This window comes from Tympanuchus pallidicinctus, unplaced genomic scaffold, assembly GCF_026119805.1.
Source record: "Tympanuchus pallidicinctus isolate F22 unplaced genomic scaffold, pur_lepc_1.0 scaffold3, whole genome shotgun sequence".
Taxonomy (NCBI): domain Eukaryota; kingdom Metazoa; phylum Chordata; class Aves; order Galliformes; family Phasianidae; genus Tympanuchus; species Tympanuchus pallidicinctus.
In genome coordinates this window covers 81,726,506-81,745,517 of record NW_026294747.1, presented here as the reverse complement: position 1 = coordinate 81,745,517, position 19,012 = coordinate 81,726,506, and the positions used below count along the sequence as shown (strand labels likewise).

The following is a 19,012-nucleotide window of genomic DNA, read 5'->3' as shown; positions in this document are numbered from 1 at the left end:
TTCCATTCTGAATAGTGTATCCTACCCAAGCTGACAACATATGGATAGAGCCTAAAAATTTGTTTTTATGGAGTATTTCAATCATCTCAGAGCATACGTTTCCACTTTCCCTTGCTAATATTGTTTTACTCATCCTTATACACTTAAATACTTTTTCAGGGCTTACTACAGATTGTTCTGATTAGTATGAAATGCAACACGTTCCGAGGTTCCCAATCATGCACCTAATACTAGGCTCTCAAAGAAGAACTTGCAGTAGAGAGCAGTGGTTGGATTACATACTCAGAGCTTCATTTCTTCGTAAAATCAGAGTTTTAGAATATATGTTCTACCAGTTTAAGTTACTGGTATGGACAGTATGAAGGTAGTGTAATTGCCCCCATATCAAGTTTCAAATTTCAAATTAAGACAAACACTGTGAAAATTCTTCAACAGCCAGTCCCACTGACTAAACACATTGCATCTCACAGGCACCATACGTGAGGGACCTAACCTGATCCTCTTTGTTTATGATCTACCAAAAGCAGTGAGCAGAAATGTGAAAGACTGTCCCCTGTATCATAAACTTTAGCCCGCACATTTATCAATCTAACTAATATTTTTAATTAAATATTTTGAAAAGACACATATCATATTTAGTGAGTGTATCTCACAGTTGTACTTTCCGATAACAGAACCCATGTCATGGAATTCTGATCTCCTAGTTCCATTTCCTGATAGCATTACAGCAGGAAATCAGTGGGCTGTGGCAACTTGCAAAGTAGAATCGCTTGCGTTTATCTGGCTTCAAGGAAAACTGTGAAGCAACAGATTTATCTCTGACTTACAAAGGTCACATTAAACTTAGGCAGTGTGCCTACCTAGGCATTAAAGAGCAGAGATGATAGATGGTATTACCATCATGCTCCATAGTATATTAACAAAAGCCACTCATTTTGCACAGTATATAGGATAGCAGGTACAATGTTTGTACACTGTGTTCCATGATAGAGTAACCATTAATCTTTTATCTATGACTGAACACTTTTTCCAGCTTTAGATAATATCTGGCAAAGAGTACAACGAGAACATTGCTATACAGGCAGACTGAGATTATCTGCAAGCTGCAGTGATGGAAGGCTGAGATAGCATGTACTGTTCCTCTTTGTATTGCTAATGCACATATTGATTTTCAGCAAGTCCCTCAAATCAGTGATTTGAAGCTCACGGTAATTTCAAAAGTATGCTGTGTTCTGGAGGATCATCTTCTTTGTGCAGTAGTGCTATACAAAGTGCATGTCTAGTCAGAGGAAGATAACTCAGTTCACATAACACTTACCTTGCCAGCACAATCAACTGCTTTTCACAGCATGTAAAGAGAGGGAATATGAATCTTCCAAGTTACTAGAGCCATTAATCATCAGATCTGACTAAGAAAAAGAAACACAAATGTTGAACGAAAGAAATGAAAATGTGTCTGTTCAAATGGTAATTGGCTCTTTAAAAGTAAATTGAAAATGTACTTGGATTGAAAATGCTACTATTGACCCTATGCAAAGGGTCAATAAAATCATAAAGCTACAATAGAAAAAGAGATGTCAAGACACACTTAGTCTGCCAAAAAAAGTCAGACTTAAACTGCTGCAAATTTTATACATAAACAATTGTGTCCTTTCTAAGAAAACATCAAATAATTTAAGCTTCTGATTGTAGCCACTTCTGTTACACGGGCAAGTTTTCTACTGATTCCCCTATGGCTAACACTTGGGGGAAAGCCAAAGGAATTAGTCCAAGACTTCACAGGTGATTAGAAGTGACTGTCTGCACCCCTACATCTAGGATTTCTGAGTCAGAAATGCAGATGCAGCCAGGAGGATGCCTGCATGGCACACATTTGTGCTTCCAGACACTCCCCTGAGATATCCTAATGGTGCTGCTACTGCAAGAGAAAGACACGTGCAACAAAGCACGGATCTGGGTGAGCACTGCAGGGAGTGCTGGAGTCACCTGTGACAGAGTTGCATAGAGAAGCCAAACACACATCAGATTATTTGAGCATAGAGGCTGCTTATCTCTATGTTTGCAACATCAGGGGCAAATCAGCAGTGATCCTGGCCACTGCTGGCATAGACTCTTCCAGATGTCTGCACAGATGCACTGCTGATGTTGGGACTATTGACATCACCAGTACCTGAGCTCCAGTTAATGTACTGCTTGCTGCCCTTTCATTACACATCACCTTTAACTAATATTTCAATTATTCCCTGTAAAACATGGAACCCTACCACACGACTTGATTTATTAGTGTCTGTGGAGGGATACTGGCACCTCACTGGGAGTGCCAGTTTAAGCAAGTTTCAACAGCCTCTTTAACTGAATTATTAACATGGAAATAATTGCATCTGAGTGAAGGTTGGGTATATATGCTCTATTGCATTCATTCAAGACCAACAGGAGACAGATAAATAACAAGTGTGGTGTCAGATAAATCTCTAATTAAAAAAAAAAGGAAACTGTATTTTATTCTCACAAGGAGTTCTATTTCTAAACAGTAATTCTCTTTAAAAGGTTTTTAATGTGTAATAAGCTAACATAATTATTATTGCACTTTACCATCAGAAAGAGCTTCAAAATACTGTGATGAAACTGGAAACTGGTTCCGCCATCCTGAGAGCAATCGAACTTGGTCCAACTACACTCTGTGCAACTCATTCACATCTGAAAAATTGAAGGTATGCTACAGTTAAAAAGACAGCAATTGTCTTGGAACAGTTTTTGGCTGGGCACATATGAAACTGGTCAGAATCATCTCCATCTTTTAGTTTTGTTTGTTGCACAAGAGTTGAATAGCATTGGCTTCCTAATTTTAACTCATTAAAATTACTTCATGAATTCTTAGATCTAAATTAGATCTAATACATGTTTGCTAGAGGCTAGATGATTTAGTTGCAATTCAACAGTAGCTCACCAACTTCGCTGTATTTTTCAAATGCATTTTTTAATTCCTTTTTTTTTTTTTTTTTTTTTCCCCTGACTGTCCAACAGTTATAAAAGGATCCTTTAGAACTTCAGTTTTGTTTTCCTTAACCAGAATGTTCCAAGCTGTTGATAATTTCTTAGTAAGGCTGGAAATCCTAGAATAGGTTAAGATTGTTTTCATAAGCAAAGAATATCATCTTTACTCATTCCCTTTGAATAGAAACTTTTATGAAGATACCATTATGCCCCAAAGTTCCACAAACCTGAACACACTTATATTTGTTTTACTGAAGTCAGTGTGACTATTTACACTAATAAATTAAACATCTGAATCAATATTTCCAAAACTGAGTTGCTAAGCTGAAAAAGGAGATCCAAGTCAGAAAGCAACAAAAGAAAGGAGAAGGAAATCTGAGAAAAGTTTTTAAAACAGAATTTAGGTATGCTCATGAAAATAAACATATTTCTCAAATGTGAATGGAGCTCCAGGAAAATCTGAATACAGATTTGTGACAGAATAATTTGTGACTCTTTGGAATTATGGCAGGGAAAGTCAGAAAGTGAATTGATTTGGGGTTTGTCTTGGAGGATCTTTTATAATACAGCCAAAAACTCGTATGTGTTATTATATTTAGTAATGACCCAGCAAAAAGAACCTTGGAAAAGTCTACTGGCCTAGGCAGGAGGTGAATTCTAAAAGTTTTTGCAACATGAAGAATCATCATGTTAAAGTGCGGCTCACCTGTGCAAGATAGAGTAATAGTAAGAATCTCAACTCACAGAAGCATTAAATGCAAGCACCATAAAAATACCATTTTTCCAGATGTTGGCCCAAATAGAGAGGCAAAAAATGTAGTTCTGTTGGCTATTACCCGTGCCTTCCAGAAGAAGAATTTTGAATATCATTCAAGTGCAGTGCAGATAGAACACAATGGAAAATTATACATCCCTTGAGATTGTTCTGAAACAAAAAATAATGGAAAATGCAGAAAGAATCTATCTTTACAGAAATACCAAGTTGGATTATGACCTGTAGTCCAAGTCTTCGAAAACCAGGAGTGTGCTTTGTTTCTAGAGTATTTTGATGTATCTATATAGAATCTAATTAACTGAGTAGAAGATAATTTTATTTGAGAATTCTTTCCTCAAGAGAAGAATTAAAGAGGGACATGGGAAGAAGAGCATTTAAGTGTTTCTATTTCAAGTATTCTAAACCCACAAAAGTGCATAAAATAAAAATTTGGTGAGTCATTACAAGCCCTGTGTATTAGAAGGGCCATCAGAGACTGCCATTTCAAAGAGTGCAGAGGTTAATAAAATAGTTAATTGCTCGTTGAAGCTAATTGGAAATAATAACTTGTATTTTGGAGATGAATCACTTGAAAAACAAATCACATCTGATTCTTAAAAGTGCAGTAATAGACCATAAGCTTTATTACCTGAGAGGTCAGTTCTCTCTGATCCATATGCAGTGTTATACGTGGAAAGCTTTTTTGAACAGTTACCATATTAAGTTTACATGGAATAATCATAAAAGCTATGCAGAGTCCCAGATACACCTTTGAACTGGTTTAGCAATTGTATGCTAAAAGGTAGAGAGCTTGTGTCATCAGAAGTCCTTAGGGATGCACATAGACTTGCATGCAGCTACCTGGAACCTTTTGCTACTTACAGCTGTTATTTGCTAGGGGTTTTATATGGCAGATGCAGATGAACAAAACTATGAAAATTAATCTGTAAATTAAATTCAGGCTTTAAAACTGTATCACTCTAGTATCATATAGCCACCACGTAGTATGCAGTGAAAGAAATGACACATGCACATAGGTAAAAACCCCTCCTGTTTCTCCATATTCAGAAATCTATCTTCTCTACACTCTGATCTGCCTTTTCTAGGGTTGCTGGAGCTCTCCGAAAGAAGAACCAAAAAACTTCTGAAAAATTTACAGTCACTAGAATATTGTGGTTGGTCATTGTGGAAGGGAAGCAGGAGATACAGAACTTTTCCAGTTTATGTGCGTGCTGAGTGATACTTGTATCATGTCTACATGGCCAGAATGGTGTAAATGTGACTTTGTTGTAAATACAAAGCAGACCACTACACCTCCTAGGTAAATGAAAGCAGAATCTGACTCTGAAGTCATACAATCTCTGAAGAATGGATGGAAAGATGTACGCCTGTACTAACAATAGCTTTGTTTTCTGAATTTTATTCCTACCTGTTTTCAACAGCAATTCTCTGTTGTCTTGGAAATGCCAAAAAAATGTGATTGGCAAAACTCAGGACTACAGAAATCAATTAGAAACATGCCAGATATTAGCTGAATGTGCCTGAAATGAAAGAGTTGCATGAAACATGTCTTCTCCCTTAATTTTTCTTTCTTTGCCTAAAGCACACAAAAGATGCTAAGAAGGAGTAACAAAGAAACCACATTCAAAATGCTGCACAGGTACTTACGAGCTTTTCATAGAGGAGAGTGGTCATAAAAAATTCATCTAATCATTGAAAAAGGAAAATTGCCCATGCATAACAAAAGAAAAATGAAATAGAGGTGAAAATAAACCCAGCAGAAGAACCTCCTATCTAGTCATTTTTCAGGACAAGCTGATATTATACTAGTGCTTTCAGAAAAAAATGGAACACTGGAGGTTGGCATGCCATTAGCCTCCCACAGTATTCTGACAGCTAGATGTTGCTTAAGAGCTTAGCTAAGACCCCAGTATGGCATTTAAATACTGCAGCATTCTGATGCTAAGGTGCTGTCCCATGATTTTGCTTCACTGTTGGCACATGAAATATGGGTAGGCCTATTGTAGATTTTGACAATATTAGTAAAGTGAACTCCTGGTCATCTGTTCATACACAGTTTTTACAATGATAACAAGACTATCTAGCTGCTCAACAGGGAAGTTCACTTCAGTGTCACAATCAGAATTGCCGTGGGGTGTCTTATTGAAATGTGGTTGGAGCTTCTAAATAGTTTTCACCTCTACTGAATAGTTTTCACCTACTGCTTTCATGACTTCTTGGACCTTAGTCATAAGCCATCAATGACTTGTCCTCTCCAGTTGGAGAATCCTGGAATTTGCACCCATGTGTCATAGCACAGCCATTCTACCTCCTCAGTTATTTCAGTTGTCTTTTTTTCACCTTTTCCAGCTCTACTATGTCTTTCTTGAGGTGAGGAGGCCAGAAAGATGTCTGTTGTAAGTTTTGAACAGAGACAAAAGGATGTTCTATCTCCATGTCTGTTCCTGTTATCTCTGATGTTTTCTTGACTCTTCGGCTAACGCTACAGATTGAGCTAGAAATTCAGAGACCTGACCATGATTACTCCAACATCTTGGTCCTGAATTTGCCAGTTTGAAGTTTAGCATTTTGTAGATAGGGCTTATATCACTTGTCCCTGCTTTTGTCTTTGTTGAAGTTCGCATGGTATCTTCTTGTCCTCTCTCTTAGTTATGTGAAAAGTCTGTTACTATTCTCTAGAAGTGCAAAGCATGATCTGGAAACAGTCCTCACGTCATTAATGAATACACTAAACTAAAAGCCAGCCCCGATACCTTTCCTGAGGTCACCTAACTGACTTGTCTCCATCCAAAAGTGTCCATAAAGATTTTACTCCCTGCTGCTTAAACATGGTTTGGACTATAAAAACTTTCTTCCAATCCTGTTCAATATTTATTTAGAGTAGAAACTTGCCATGGTCTTTTTGAAAATCCATATGCATTATGTCTGCTGTGCTCTCTTAAAGCTTGGAAAACTTACTTATGCATAGTTTAGGCAAAGATTTTACCAATGAGTTCAGTGCAGCAGAAAAAAGGTCAACTTACGTAAGAAACACTTATCTTGTCTGTAGACCTTGTGTTATGCTATTTAATGTAATGCTGCTATGAAAAGAATATTGCAAAAGAAGCTGTGAAAAAAAGAAATGCAATGTAGATTGATTTTGTAGATTCTTCCTCAATGAGAAAAAATAATGGGTGCCTGCAAATTGTTCATATTTGCCTTTTCTTTTTGTTAAATTTCAGATGGCGTTCATACTTTATTATATGGCGATCGTTGGCCATGCTTTGTCTATAACATCCTTGTTGATTTCCTTGGCAATTTTCTTCTATTTCAAGTAAGTGTTTCTTACAAACACTCTTTCTTCTTTCCATGAGGGATCTCATGTTGTAATTAAAGAAAAGCTTGGAAGGGAACATGGCCAGCTCTTCCGAGTGCCTTTTTATATGATACTGATTGGACAAAAAGCATCTGCACGGGGTTCTCTCGCCACTGGGACATCTTCCAATGGTGTGCAGCCAAAATTATGATGATAGATTATTCAAAGTAGTGTAAAAGTGCCATCCGTAGGGAAATAGTGTAACTGGAAATCTGGTTAAGGCCTTTCATTTACCAGTTGCCTGTTATTCCTTGGAGGGCATGTCCAGCCCGTAGAAGTAGCAGTGACTTCACATGGCAGTGATTTGAAACCTCCCATCTCCCAAAGGACAGGAATACCCTCATCAGTTGCTGAGGGACTGATCTGTTGACATGACATATGTAGGTGCTTACAGAACTCATCACTAGGGATGCATCTAACAGTAGTGTGCAGTCATTTTCATTAAAAGGAAAAACAGTAATGTTTTATATCAGAACTTTCAAGGAGACTAAACTGATATTCACTGAAAGTGTTGCAGCTACGCTGTGGGAGTTCAGGTATGCATTTCAGCATACTGTACTTTTGTGAACTTGTTTGCACACTTTATTACAGCAGCAAGGGAGAAGTAGGAGCTCAGATTTGCCCTCAGACATTTAGTCAGGGTTTCAGACGCTATCAGTAGTGAGGAACAAACTGTCTGGTTTCACTTCAGGGAACTGCTGATAAATGAAAGACACTAATGCCAGTACATTTCTAGCAGATTAAGGGCTCCATTTATTTCTTTATTTTTAAATCACATGAAAAGCTGAGGTATCTAGATATATCTAAAACACACTCTAGCCGAAGAGGATTTCTCAGTAGCAGTGTAAACATGATACAGGGAGATTACTGTGGAGAAAATATTAGCGAATAACTGCTGGACAGGGCCCTGAGCTACTGTGCATCCAGAGCTATGCTGACTTGCATAACATATATTCTTTCCCAAACTTTTAAGCAATCTTCTTAAGGTGTGTCAGTTTAAGGTTACTGTAAACTGCCAGCTTCTGGGACTTCAGAAACTGGGGTTATGATGTCCATTCAGATACTTTGGAAAAATGACCCGAATGGGATTGTATTATCTTACTGATTTCAGCAAAGGTGCATCCATTATTTGCAGTCAGAGGGCAAGACCATTACTTCATGACCAGAGATAGAGAAGTGCTCATCAGCTGCAGAATATATCTGAACATAGCTGTAAGGTAATCTAAAAGGACAAGAGAAGTTTTCTGAGTTGATTAGATACAAACTGTTTTTTTCACAATCTTCTATGCAGCAATGAAGAAAGAGTAGTTATGCAATAATGGTACACCATAGCAATTGAATTCCATCACTGTTGTTATTATTAAGAGTATATTTTTTGGAGCCTGCAAGAAAATATTTGAAGCTGAAGTTATTCATTATGTGAGAACACAAATAGGCCTGTGTTAGAGTAGCACTAAGTTTTTTTAAAGTCATTGATGAGCATTCAAAATACAATTTTTCACTTCTTTATAATCATTCTCATAGAAAGTTACATGATATTATTTTGTGTAGCCATCAATCTATTTCAGAAGGTCAAAGGCATATATGTAATCCAAAAGCATAAAGTACTTTTAGACCTGCTTAATTACGTTCCCAGTAGACTGACAAAAGAGCATGACTTTTATAGATAGGTCACAATTAATTATTTCTTTTTATTTGGTTGACATTTCTATAAAACTGAAATCTGAAAAACCCCGAACCCATCTAATCTATCAAATTGGTAGGCAAGTACAACAAATAAACCAAATACATTTTTTTTCAGATCTTAGTGACCAAGATAGTAACTGTGAATTATGAACAGTTTCTAAATTTACACTTTCCCACTCATGCCAAATCATGAATTCATATGTGCTTTGTTTTCAAAAAAAGCAGGATTCATTCTCCATGAACGCAGTTTTTCACATTGGAATTTCAAAGTCTGTAAGGGTTTTTTTTCCTACTCTTTAATCTTGTAGCAGTAACTTAAAACAAAGGGTATTTCTGTAATCATTGGAATTTTGTCACCATGTAATCAGAATGAAGTACACCCAGTGCGTATTCTGTCACATTTAGTTATAAACATTATAACCATTTAGTTATAAACATTTCGTATGACTCTTGTAGTACAGAGATTTTGTATGTCTAGACTAAATGGCATTTCTTAAGTATCTTGGACCTGGTAGATTTAATGTGTTGCATCATAACTGAGTAACTTTGGTACAACATGAAGTGCTTTATATGCTGGATTGTAAGATACCATCAACTTCATTAACTGAACTTCTAAGATGTGTGTTTTGGCCGCAAATAGAAATATGAAGATTTATAGAACCCATCATTACATAGCAAACACAAAACTCCTGCTTAAATGTATATAGCAGTTGTAGAAAATTGGGTTAAAAAGATGCTCTTGCTGAACCTCTGCCTTTAGAGAGCAAAGGGTAGTTTGACTTTGTCTTTAACAGTCTGCAGTGAAAGTTGCACCATGAGACCCCAAATACTTGTTCCAGTGCTTAAAGCAATTATAGTCTCAAAGACCCTGCATTATTTAACTCAAATTTTACATGAGGGACCTCAGCCTATTTCTGGCCTCAACTTTGATTTATATTACCTTTGCAGTCTTTTCTGAAAATGCACTCCTTACGTCCTATGATAAATCCATGTACAAATCTGAGAAATATATCTGTTAACAGGTCAAATATTATGGGTTAATTATTCCAAATACATTCCACTCAACAAAATCAAGAGAATAGCTGAGCCTTTTGCATCTTTTTGGCAGAGGACAGAATTCCTCTTGGAGATGGTAAGGAAGTGGTATCTCCACATGAAAATGCAGAGAAACAGAAAACAGTGTTTCTATGGCAGAATAGAAGAATGAAGTTATTTTTAATGAGAGTAAAATAAAGTAACCAATACTGAAGTAATGTAGTTTCAGAAGAGAGGTTGAGATATTCCATAACTCAGGTGAGAAGTCATGAGTCAGAGAACAAGGGGACCTGGATATTCTGAATGAATTCAGTCAGGCTCCAAATATTTTTTACCAGCTGGAGCACAGCAGAAACGTGATAGGACTGACTTTTATATTTTGGTTGGATTCATAGACCTATGGATATATTCAGACTGCGTGCTTTCTAGTAAACACTGTCTCAGTAGTGTTATGTAAATCTTCTGCCCAGTTACTTCAGCTGCTGATCCCTGAACAAGTTCACCATGGATGAGATTAAGGTGTCTTGGAAAAGAGCATGCTTAGTAATATGTGAAACCTATGAAACAGGAAGTGCAACAGTTGGACTTTACATAAGCTGTAATAGGAACCTGTAAGATTATAGGCTCAAAGTGGGTGAATAAAAAATATGGGTTATTAATCCTGGTATTTTCCATAGGATCAATTTGATGAGTGGCTGTGATATCATGTTAATGGGGTATAGAGGTAGCTAGAGATTGTCTAATGAACTGCTGAATTCCCATTTCTTCTAAGAAATAGAGCAAAACCACAGCTACAGTAGTGCATTGAGAAGTCTGGGATGTGAAATCTTCTAGCCAGGCTCCAGAGCTCTTTGTGGTTGTTTGGACAGGATTTGGTTAAAATGCCTAACCCAATTGGTTCAAAAAGGTAATTCCATACCTCTGGGGCCTTGCAGTGAGGAAGGCAGGTTCAGGTTGACTCAGTGTTAGTTCTGAATCACTGACAGCTCAATCCTGACATTCCCAGGCCATGCTGAAAGATTCATCTGACAATAGCCTTCCTGACAGCAATATGCCTCCCTCTTTCCTTCTCCTCTGCTTATCCTTTCCTTTCAATTAGTAATTTGTAACACAAATATTACAGGAAGAAGTATAAAAAGGGATCAAAACAAACTGCTACAAGATGAGAAGACAAAGAATAAACCAAACTAAAATAATAAGGAAGTAAGAGTAAAGCTGTATGGGAGCAGTCTTCTTGTTACCTTCAGCTGTCTTCTCCTATCTGGATATGGCAGTGATAGATTATTTGACCTTCAACAGAAGGCAAGCTATCAATCAGACAGTCAGTCAAATGTAAGAGATGGTTTTGGAGCTGTACAGTAGCCTTTGATCGTAGACATGTCAGTTAATAGCTCACAGAGGTTTCTGTTTCAGAATGTGAAGAAAAATTCTTCCCGTATATAAGCAGTCTTTCCTGCCAGAGGTTATTCTCCTTTGAATTTGAAGAATCTAAATTCATAATTATCTGGCATCATAGATGCCAGATACAGTACTTTTGGAAGGAAATATTGAGTCAGTGTTGGTGAGCATTGATAAGCAATATTTATTTATGATAGGAAACAAATATTCATAAAGCAGTGTGCCCAACAATTACATGCATCTTAACACTACTTCCATTGTCTTACATGACAAAAAGGAAAAAAGAGATACCTGACTCCAAATCACTTCCCGTTTAATTATTAAAACAAAGATATTTTTGTAAATATAACTGAAGAGTATAGTAAGTTTAGGTCTGTGAGAACAATAGATGTTGTGTTGTGAATGTACCTGCCAGTACCATTGTTGGCAAAGCTTTTACAGAAAATAGAAGAAGGATAATGTATGGAAGGATCAGTTGTAGAAATTTGTTGAGAGTTTTCTCCAAGGAGGATGTGGTAGAAAGCATGAAAATAATTATTTGAAAACTAAAAAAAATCTCCAGGAGATGGAAAATAACTGACTGGGTGTGAAAATCAGTGCTCTCAATGTCCATGATTGAAGAACAGTGACAGATTCACAGAATAGAAAGAAAATAGTGCGAAAAATGCCTTGGGAATCAATATCATAAATGCAATAGAAAATTGGGGGTAGGAACTCAAAAATAAGGGTGCTTGTGTGTGAATAGGATGTCCTATCTCTGTTAAAGAAAGTATAGGAAGCATAGGAAGAAAAGTAAAATGAGAGACAAATGTGCAAATCATAGGAGATACTGAAAGTCAGAGACACAACTGATAGAATCATAATGACATAAAGAGAAATGGAATTTTAGGTCTGGATGATTAGCTTAGTCGTGCCTTTTTGCATAGTGATTAATAAAGCTGAATAGGGAACGTACAGAAAGTTGAGTGGAGGATGGGCATCTTTCAAAGACACCTTTAAGGAATGATTAGGGAATCTGGAGAAGAGCCAGAAAGAGTCAGAGAAGGAGAATACCAGTGGTGACTGTCAAAACCAGCAGGTAGAACGAATTTGGGTTTTGCTAGGAAGTGAATATCACAAACTGCTGAGCACAGGTTCATGTGCAGGGCAAGATGGGTAGATGGATAAGATTGGAATTGAAAAAGAGGGTTTCCAGGCAGAATTGCTGGCAAATTTTCAATGAGATAAGAGATAAATAGGAAAAGGGAGGTGGAGGTATAGAAGATAACAAGTTGGACCGTGAGTGCAGCTGAAAATTAGTGAAGCCAAACTTTCCGTTATAAGTGTAGATGCTGAGAAAGAGAGAAAGATGAGAAGATTGGGCAAAAGGAGATTTCCTCTCAAGGCAGACCAAATCAGGAAGGTTTCATTGTCATTTTAATGGAAAATACGAAGGGTCAGGTAATTAAGTGAGAATAGAGAAATATACACTTCATGATGCTGTTCAATCATTAACATGAAAGCTGTAATCAAGGAAGAAAAGTTTAAGAGACTGAAGGAAGGATGATGAAAAGCAGAGCAAAGTGCTTGGACAGCAGATAGAGCAAACTATTTGGAAGGGTAGTTCCAATTTTATAGAGAAGTAAGACTGGGAAAAGCCAAGAAAAGCAGGAATGTGAGGAATGACAGGAATGAAAGTGGAAGTCCACATATATGGCAGAGACTATCACATAAAACTGACTGTCTATACTTGTAGCCACATAGAGAGGCAGCTGGAGAGACAAGGATCTGCATCTCTGTGGCCATGACCAAAGAGACTGCTCTAAGTGATGGGCAAATCTTGATTTATTGAGGATGAGATGTATGTTATCAGAACTGTAAGAAGACAGAGGGTGAAGTGTACATGGTAGTGTCCCAAAATAAGTGATGCCAGTAGCACAAAGTGTAATGATAGAGAATGGAGAGAAGGAAAGAATTAGGACCAGACAAACACTTCTAGTGCAGAGGAGCAGAAGAGGAACATTAGGCTCGATTTGTGATGGGGACAAATACAAGTAAAATAAGCACAATAGCACAGTGTAGAATAGGTCAGTCCAAAGAACAGTCTGTTTTCCCCAATATTCTATCTTACAGGAGGTCAAACTAAAGGTGCACCTAGCCCCATATCCGGTATTCAACAGCTGCCAATAGCTAATGCTAAAATAATATAAAATCCAGACTAGGGTAAAGAGATACTCTTCATTCTAGCCCCAGGGGCCTCCATCTCACGGACATTCTGAAACGAAGAAGATGTCTTGGTGGGTAAAGTAGATAACAAAAGTAGTGAGAATTTCAGGATGATGATGACCATAGCCAGCAAGGCAATCTAAGCTAAAGGAAGATTTCCATCCAGTAGCTCACAGAAAAGGTGTAAGAACAACTTAAAAATATGTGGCAGGTCACCAAGGAGGAAAATAAATAAATACATACATAAATATACATGGAAGCAAACAGATAAGCAGAAAGCAGTTCTCTGTTTTTAGAAAAAGTGCATTCTGCATTAACCTCCATGTACAGAGCAGCTAAAACTCACAGCCAGTGCACAGCTCCAGACTGTGAAAGACTTACATGCATCAGAAGGAAGAAATATTTGCTTGTCTTAGCTGATCCTTTACCTGCGGTTTTCACCAGCTTTATTTCAGTGACCAGTGAGGGCAAACATCATTATCTGTCATCTTCAGGACCACTTTTCTGTAATCAGCTCTGGAGGTGTTCTCTGCTCAGGGGTAGCCAAGGGGGTGGCCTAAGATTTTTGGTAGGAATTGGAAAGGACAGATGGTTCAAAATAGAAACTGAAGTCATGATTTAGCTGTGCAAGAATTTTGTAACCTTGGGAAATTCTGCTACCCTCCATAGCAGATATCCACCACCCTCCCCATGCTGCTGCTCCCTCTGGGCAGGAAAACAACCTCTTCAGCTGGTGTCAGAGGCATGCAGGATACCAACCCTAATCCCCCTGAAATTTAAGGGGATTCCTACACAATGTTCTCACCAACAATTCCTAAAGCAGGAAATAATATTCATCAGAATATTTGAGAATTTGAGTCTCCAAGGAATAGTTTATTATCAAGCAGTGGTCCTAATTTTTGCTACTTGTGTATCTAACAATTCTCAGGGTTCTGCTTCAGCACTTAATATCTCGATTACCATGAAATAATGAAAAGCATCAAGGGATGAGAATGTAGCTGGATGGCTCTTTGCAACATGGCTAAAAAGCATGTGGTACTAAACAGGTGTAAAAACAAAGCAAAAAAATTTGTCAGAGGTTACGGCTGCAATGCAAGGCATGTGTTTTCCGATTACGCCTTGCCAAAAGGCATTCTTGAGAAATTATTGCCAGAAAGAGCTTGTTAAAGTGACTTCAGAAGAAAAATAATTTACAACGTGTGCTCCATATTTTTCAGGAGTCTAAGTTGTCAAAGGATAACACTGCATAAGAATTTGTTTTTTTCTTACGTGCTGAACTCCATGTTTACCATTGCCCACCTCATCATCGTTGTTCCTAACCCAGGCCTTGTGAAAAGGGATCCCGTAAGTATCCTTCTTTCTATCTTTACACTCAAATAAAATTATTATGGCTGCATAAAAACGAGGCGTGCCCATTCACCAGTTAATGATAGCCAGGCATGAAGCATTCAGATTCTCAGAATTGACCTTGCTCAGATCTTTCATTCAGCAGCAAAAAGCTTTGAATTTGGTACAAGAGGGAAGAGCCTCAGTCTTGCTCCAGACTGCCTTTCTGAACAAACTTGTGTCAGATCCCCATTTTTATGTCAGATCTTGTCAGCAACTGCTTGGCATTTCCCAGCAAAGCCCCCCAAGGACAGATGTTTGGGCCCCCCAATTGCCATTTCTCACAAGCATGCGTGATGGAGAAGGGTAAGGATAAAGAGGGATATAACTTTTTTCAACCCCTCCTCTCCCCCTGCAAAAATCTGTTTGCTGTGTTCTTTCTTAGGAAGTGGTAAATCAGAGCAATAGCAATAATTCAGTCCTATCAGAGAGCGGCACAACCTGAGCCAGCCCTCAGCTGATAAATATGCATGGCAGATCTGTTACCCAGCTCTGACCATGCTAACAGAGTCATTGCCTTGCTCCTGCAGTCCTGGCTGATGCAAAATTAGCTCAAGCCTGGGAATCTCTCAGGTTTTGTAACAACACCAATCAGCTTGTCTTCTAGTAAGGGCTTTCAATTATGGCCCCAACTATTTATCTGCTTCTAATTTTGTGAAAGGAATTGTGCTAATAACAATTTTTTATTTTATCCAATCATGTGTCTCTCAGATGTGCTCCCAGTTGAGTAAGCTAATTAAAGCAGGAAATATATAGACTAGAGAAAAGATCACCGGTCACAGAGACCATCTGGAGGAGGAGCAAAAGAGTAATTAAAACATCATACTTTGTTCCTCCTTACTGCATAGTACATATCCTGTGCAAGAGAAGCAGTGAAAATGCACTTGATATTTGAAAATACAATGCTGGCACATAGTATAGCACCTAAATGGAAGTAAGATCTTTATCTTGGGGTTAAGAATGATACTTCCTGACAGCAGAAGTAAATTATCTGAAGTGGTTTAAATTAAAATTTGAGCCACAGCAAGAACTCTTGTCCTGTAAAATTTCATTAAAAATCTGTATCCAGTGCCTTGGGGCTAGATCCATTTTTGGAGTGAAATCTTGACCCCAGTGAAGTCAATGACAAAGCTCTTAGAGGCTTCATTAGAGCCACATAGCCACAGGACAGACAGCAGGATGCTGAGCATCAGCTCACCTAGGTTGCGATGGCAACGGGCTCTATAGAATTGCCATAAGCAGTCACCTGTGGCTCAGAGCTTCACAGCTGCAGGCAACTTCCAGGCCACCTAGAGATGGCCTGGGCGGATGAATACACTCTGATCCCAAAGAAATCAGCATGTGGAAGTTGGCCAAGCCAGTGCCCTTCACTGTTAGGCACAGCTGAGTATAGCTGAGTTAGTTGGCCTGGCCTCACCTCTTCAGCTACATACTGACTTAATTGCTTTGATGAACAAAGGCCTTATTTTTCACTTTCTTCTTCCAAACACAATTTGCATGTGTTTGACTCATCAGTGAACTGATGTCTAGAATTGAGATACAAATCTGGGGAGAAGGGAGCTGGGATCTCGTCTTTTTGGTCTGTAGTCAAGTATGGATCGAGAGTACACTCAAAGGAGGTAGCAAGGTAATGTGTTCAGACCAAAACAACGTGTCTGCCAACATCATTAGAAAGTGTATTCTGTTTTTGGTGCTGATTAATAGAGAAAATGAAGACTTTATAGTTTGTATTTTTCTACACCTTCTCCATACTCTGCTTTATTGAGTCCATTTTGATACGGCTACTTGTGACTTCCTGTAATGTGCTGCATTTATCCAGTTTCTTCCTGTGCATCTTCTGAGCTTGACAGTCTTGTGTGTGTGGCTCCTACCTCAAATATATATATGGAAATACTGAAGAGTGTGCAAGGAATTTTGGAGTCACAGATACCTCATATTTATGGCCACACTCAGAGGTGAAGTTCATGGTATTTAATCTGCAAAATAATAAATGTGTTTCCACCTCAGTAGCTCCTGCTTTTTTTTTTCTGCCTAAAGTTTCACAGCCAATCTTAAATATGCGATGTCATGGGAAAAGTACTTACACTGAATACATATTTATGAGGATATCAACAAATCCATATCATTTGCAAAGAAGAAAGAAGGTTCTGTTGAATAACCAAGAGAAAAGACAGAAGGAGTAAAAGAGGAATTTCATCCCCAACATCAAGACACCCACATTTTCCCTGAATCTGAATACAGTGTGTGAGAAAATCCGGTGTCATTTCTATGAGATATCATAATGCATCTTTACTCACATATATTTTTCTGCAAAGATTTGATTGCTCTACTCATGTAAATTGGTAACTCAAACCCTTTCACATCTTAGTTCAAATTTTTCCTTTTTTTTTTCTTTCTCCTGTTTTCTGGTTATTTAATTCTCTGTCTCTCTCTCTCTCTGTCTCTCTCTACAAGATTTATCTGGAACTGAAATTATGGAAGAGAAAGATGTGAGCCTATATGGCCATATTAGAAGAAGGAAAAAAAAAAAAAAAAAAAAAAAAAAAGGAAGGTTTGGGACACTTGAACAAAAAGAGCAGGAACACATGCACGAATATTTGTATATATGTATTGAAAACTGTTGTAAAGATGATTATTTGCATCTTGTATATAAATTAGCAACTGCACTAATTATACTGTCACTGAAACAGATTTTGTAGGAAGGCGTGTCTTCTTTTTTGAGAATGACCTGCAGAAGAAGAGTTGTCTGTGAACAACACATTATGTTCACTGTTAAAAAGCCTAGAAATAAAATAAAACTTTGCTGCCTAATCTTTTAATATAGCCTTGCATATCAGATCTGTAGTTCTCATTTTTTTCTTATTTCACAAGGCTAGTAATTTTAATACCAAATACTTGAGATAAAGAAGCCGAGATAAAGAAAAATACAGCCAATGACTAGAGGGATTACTCAGCTAATGAGAAACTGATAATTGAAACTGAATAATTGATCTACTCTGTGGGCACCACAGTGTTTGCAGATGAGACCCAAGTCAGTAATGGCTCAGTAATTAGATAGAAATGCTTCTGGAAAAGCTTCAAGAGATCTTATTGTATTTTTATCACTTTGTTGTTCTAGTGGAGAGATTACCTGCTTTCTTCAGGCATTTTCTAGCCCCTTCATCTTTCATATAGCAGTTTTTCCCTTACTTCTGACATTGTGTGGTATGAAAGGTTCAATTTCAACTGCAGTTTTGTGGAGCCCACAGCAAGGAGCAGTCCTCCACTGGAAGCTCCTGGGAGCCTTGTGTGGACTTAGCTCTTGCTGAGGTAGACATGGGGTATGGAATGCTGAAAACCTTCTTGCCTCCTTTTGTAGATAAACATCAAAGATTTTGAACTAGTTTGCCACTCTTCCTGCTGGTGCAGCTCGTTATTCCTCCATCTAACAGGGCCAGCAGCATGTAGCCCCCTCCCATTCCCAAGCATTTCAAATTAGCATTACAATGAGTAAAGCAAGGTCATGGTAGTAGTAATATTTAAAAAAAATTAGTACTGTCATAGAGACTAGAGCACTATAAAAATTCTCACCATTGACTAGTTCAAGTGAAAATCTTGACTGCCCAAGCATATTAGGCATTCCTCCCTATTATAGTAGAATAGTGGAAATAAAAAGGAGTTGTGTAGGAAGATAAGTCTGTGAAGTAGTTATTGTGACTTGTGGGATTACAGCACTGTTGGCTTGCCCTATTCTCAAAGGAATAAACAGGGTATGAGAGACAAGAATACAGAGGAGATTCACAGCATTTCAGCAACAGTGTTTGCACTATTGCACCAATTTTTGTCTCTTGCTATTTTCTGTTCTTTCTGATGTAGGCTGAGAGAGCCTTAGCCTTTTAAAATATAGGTTTTCAAATGAGAGATCCATGACTTACACCAGGGAAGATAAGTGGAAAAATACTGGTCTTTGTGGACGACGATTGTCAGCAGTCCCCTTGGGAAGCTGCAGGATGGAGCTCCACAAAGGATAAGTGTGTTTTGATCCTTAGCGTTCTTTCCTGTGTTATGCTCAGGGTTGAGCTTCAGGAGGCTCTGTTCTTGTCAAATTAAATTGATTCTTCATTAAACTATTTCCAGAACTTTCCTGTCCCTCTTAAAGAATCTCTGGAGGTTTTCATCTTAGTACATCTTTTTCTTCC

The 19,012-nt window shown here is 37.9% G+C and overlaps 1 protein-coding gene across 1 annotated transcript in view; it reads left to right on the top strand.

Annotated features, from left to right (window-relative positions):
* Positions 1–19,012, top strand: part of CALCR (calcitonin receptor) — a 132,099-nt gene that overhangs the window by 88,124 nt on the left and 24,963 nt on the right. Inside the window, exons 5-7 of the mRNA XM_052694960.1 lie at positions 2,599–2,711; positions 6,991–7,082; positions 14,666–14,792. Coding sequence (XP_052550920.1) covers positions 2,599–2,711; positions 6,991–7,082; positions 14,666–14,792 — 332 coding nt within the window. The remainder of the gene's footprint in view (positions 1–2,598; positions 2,712–6,990; positions 7,083–14,665; positions 14,793–19,012) is intronic.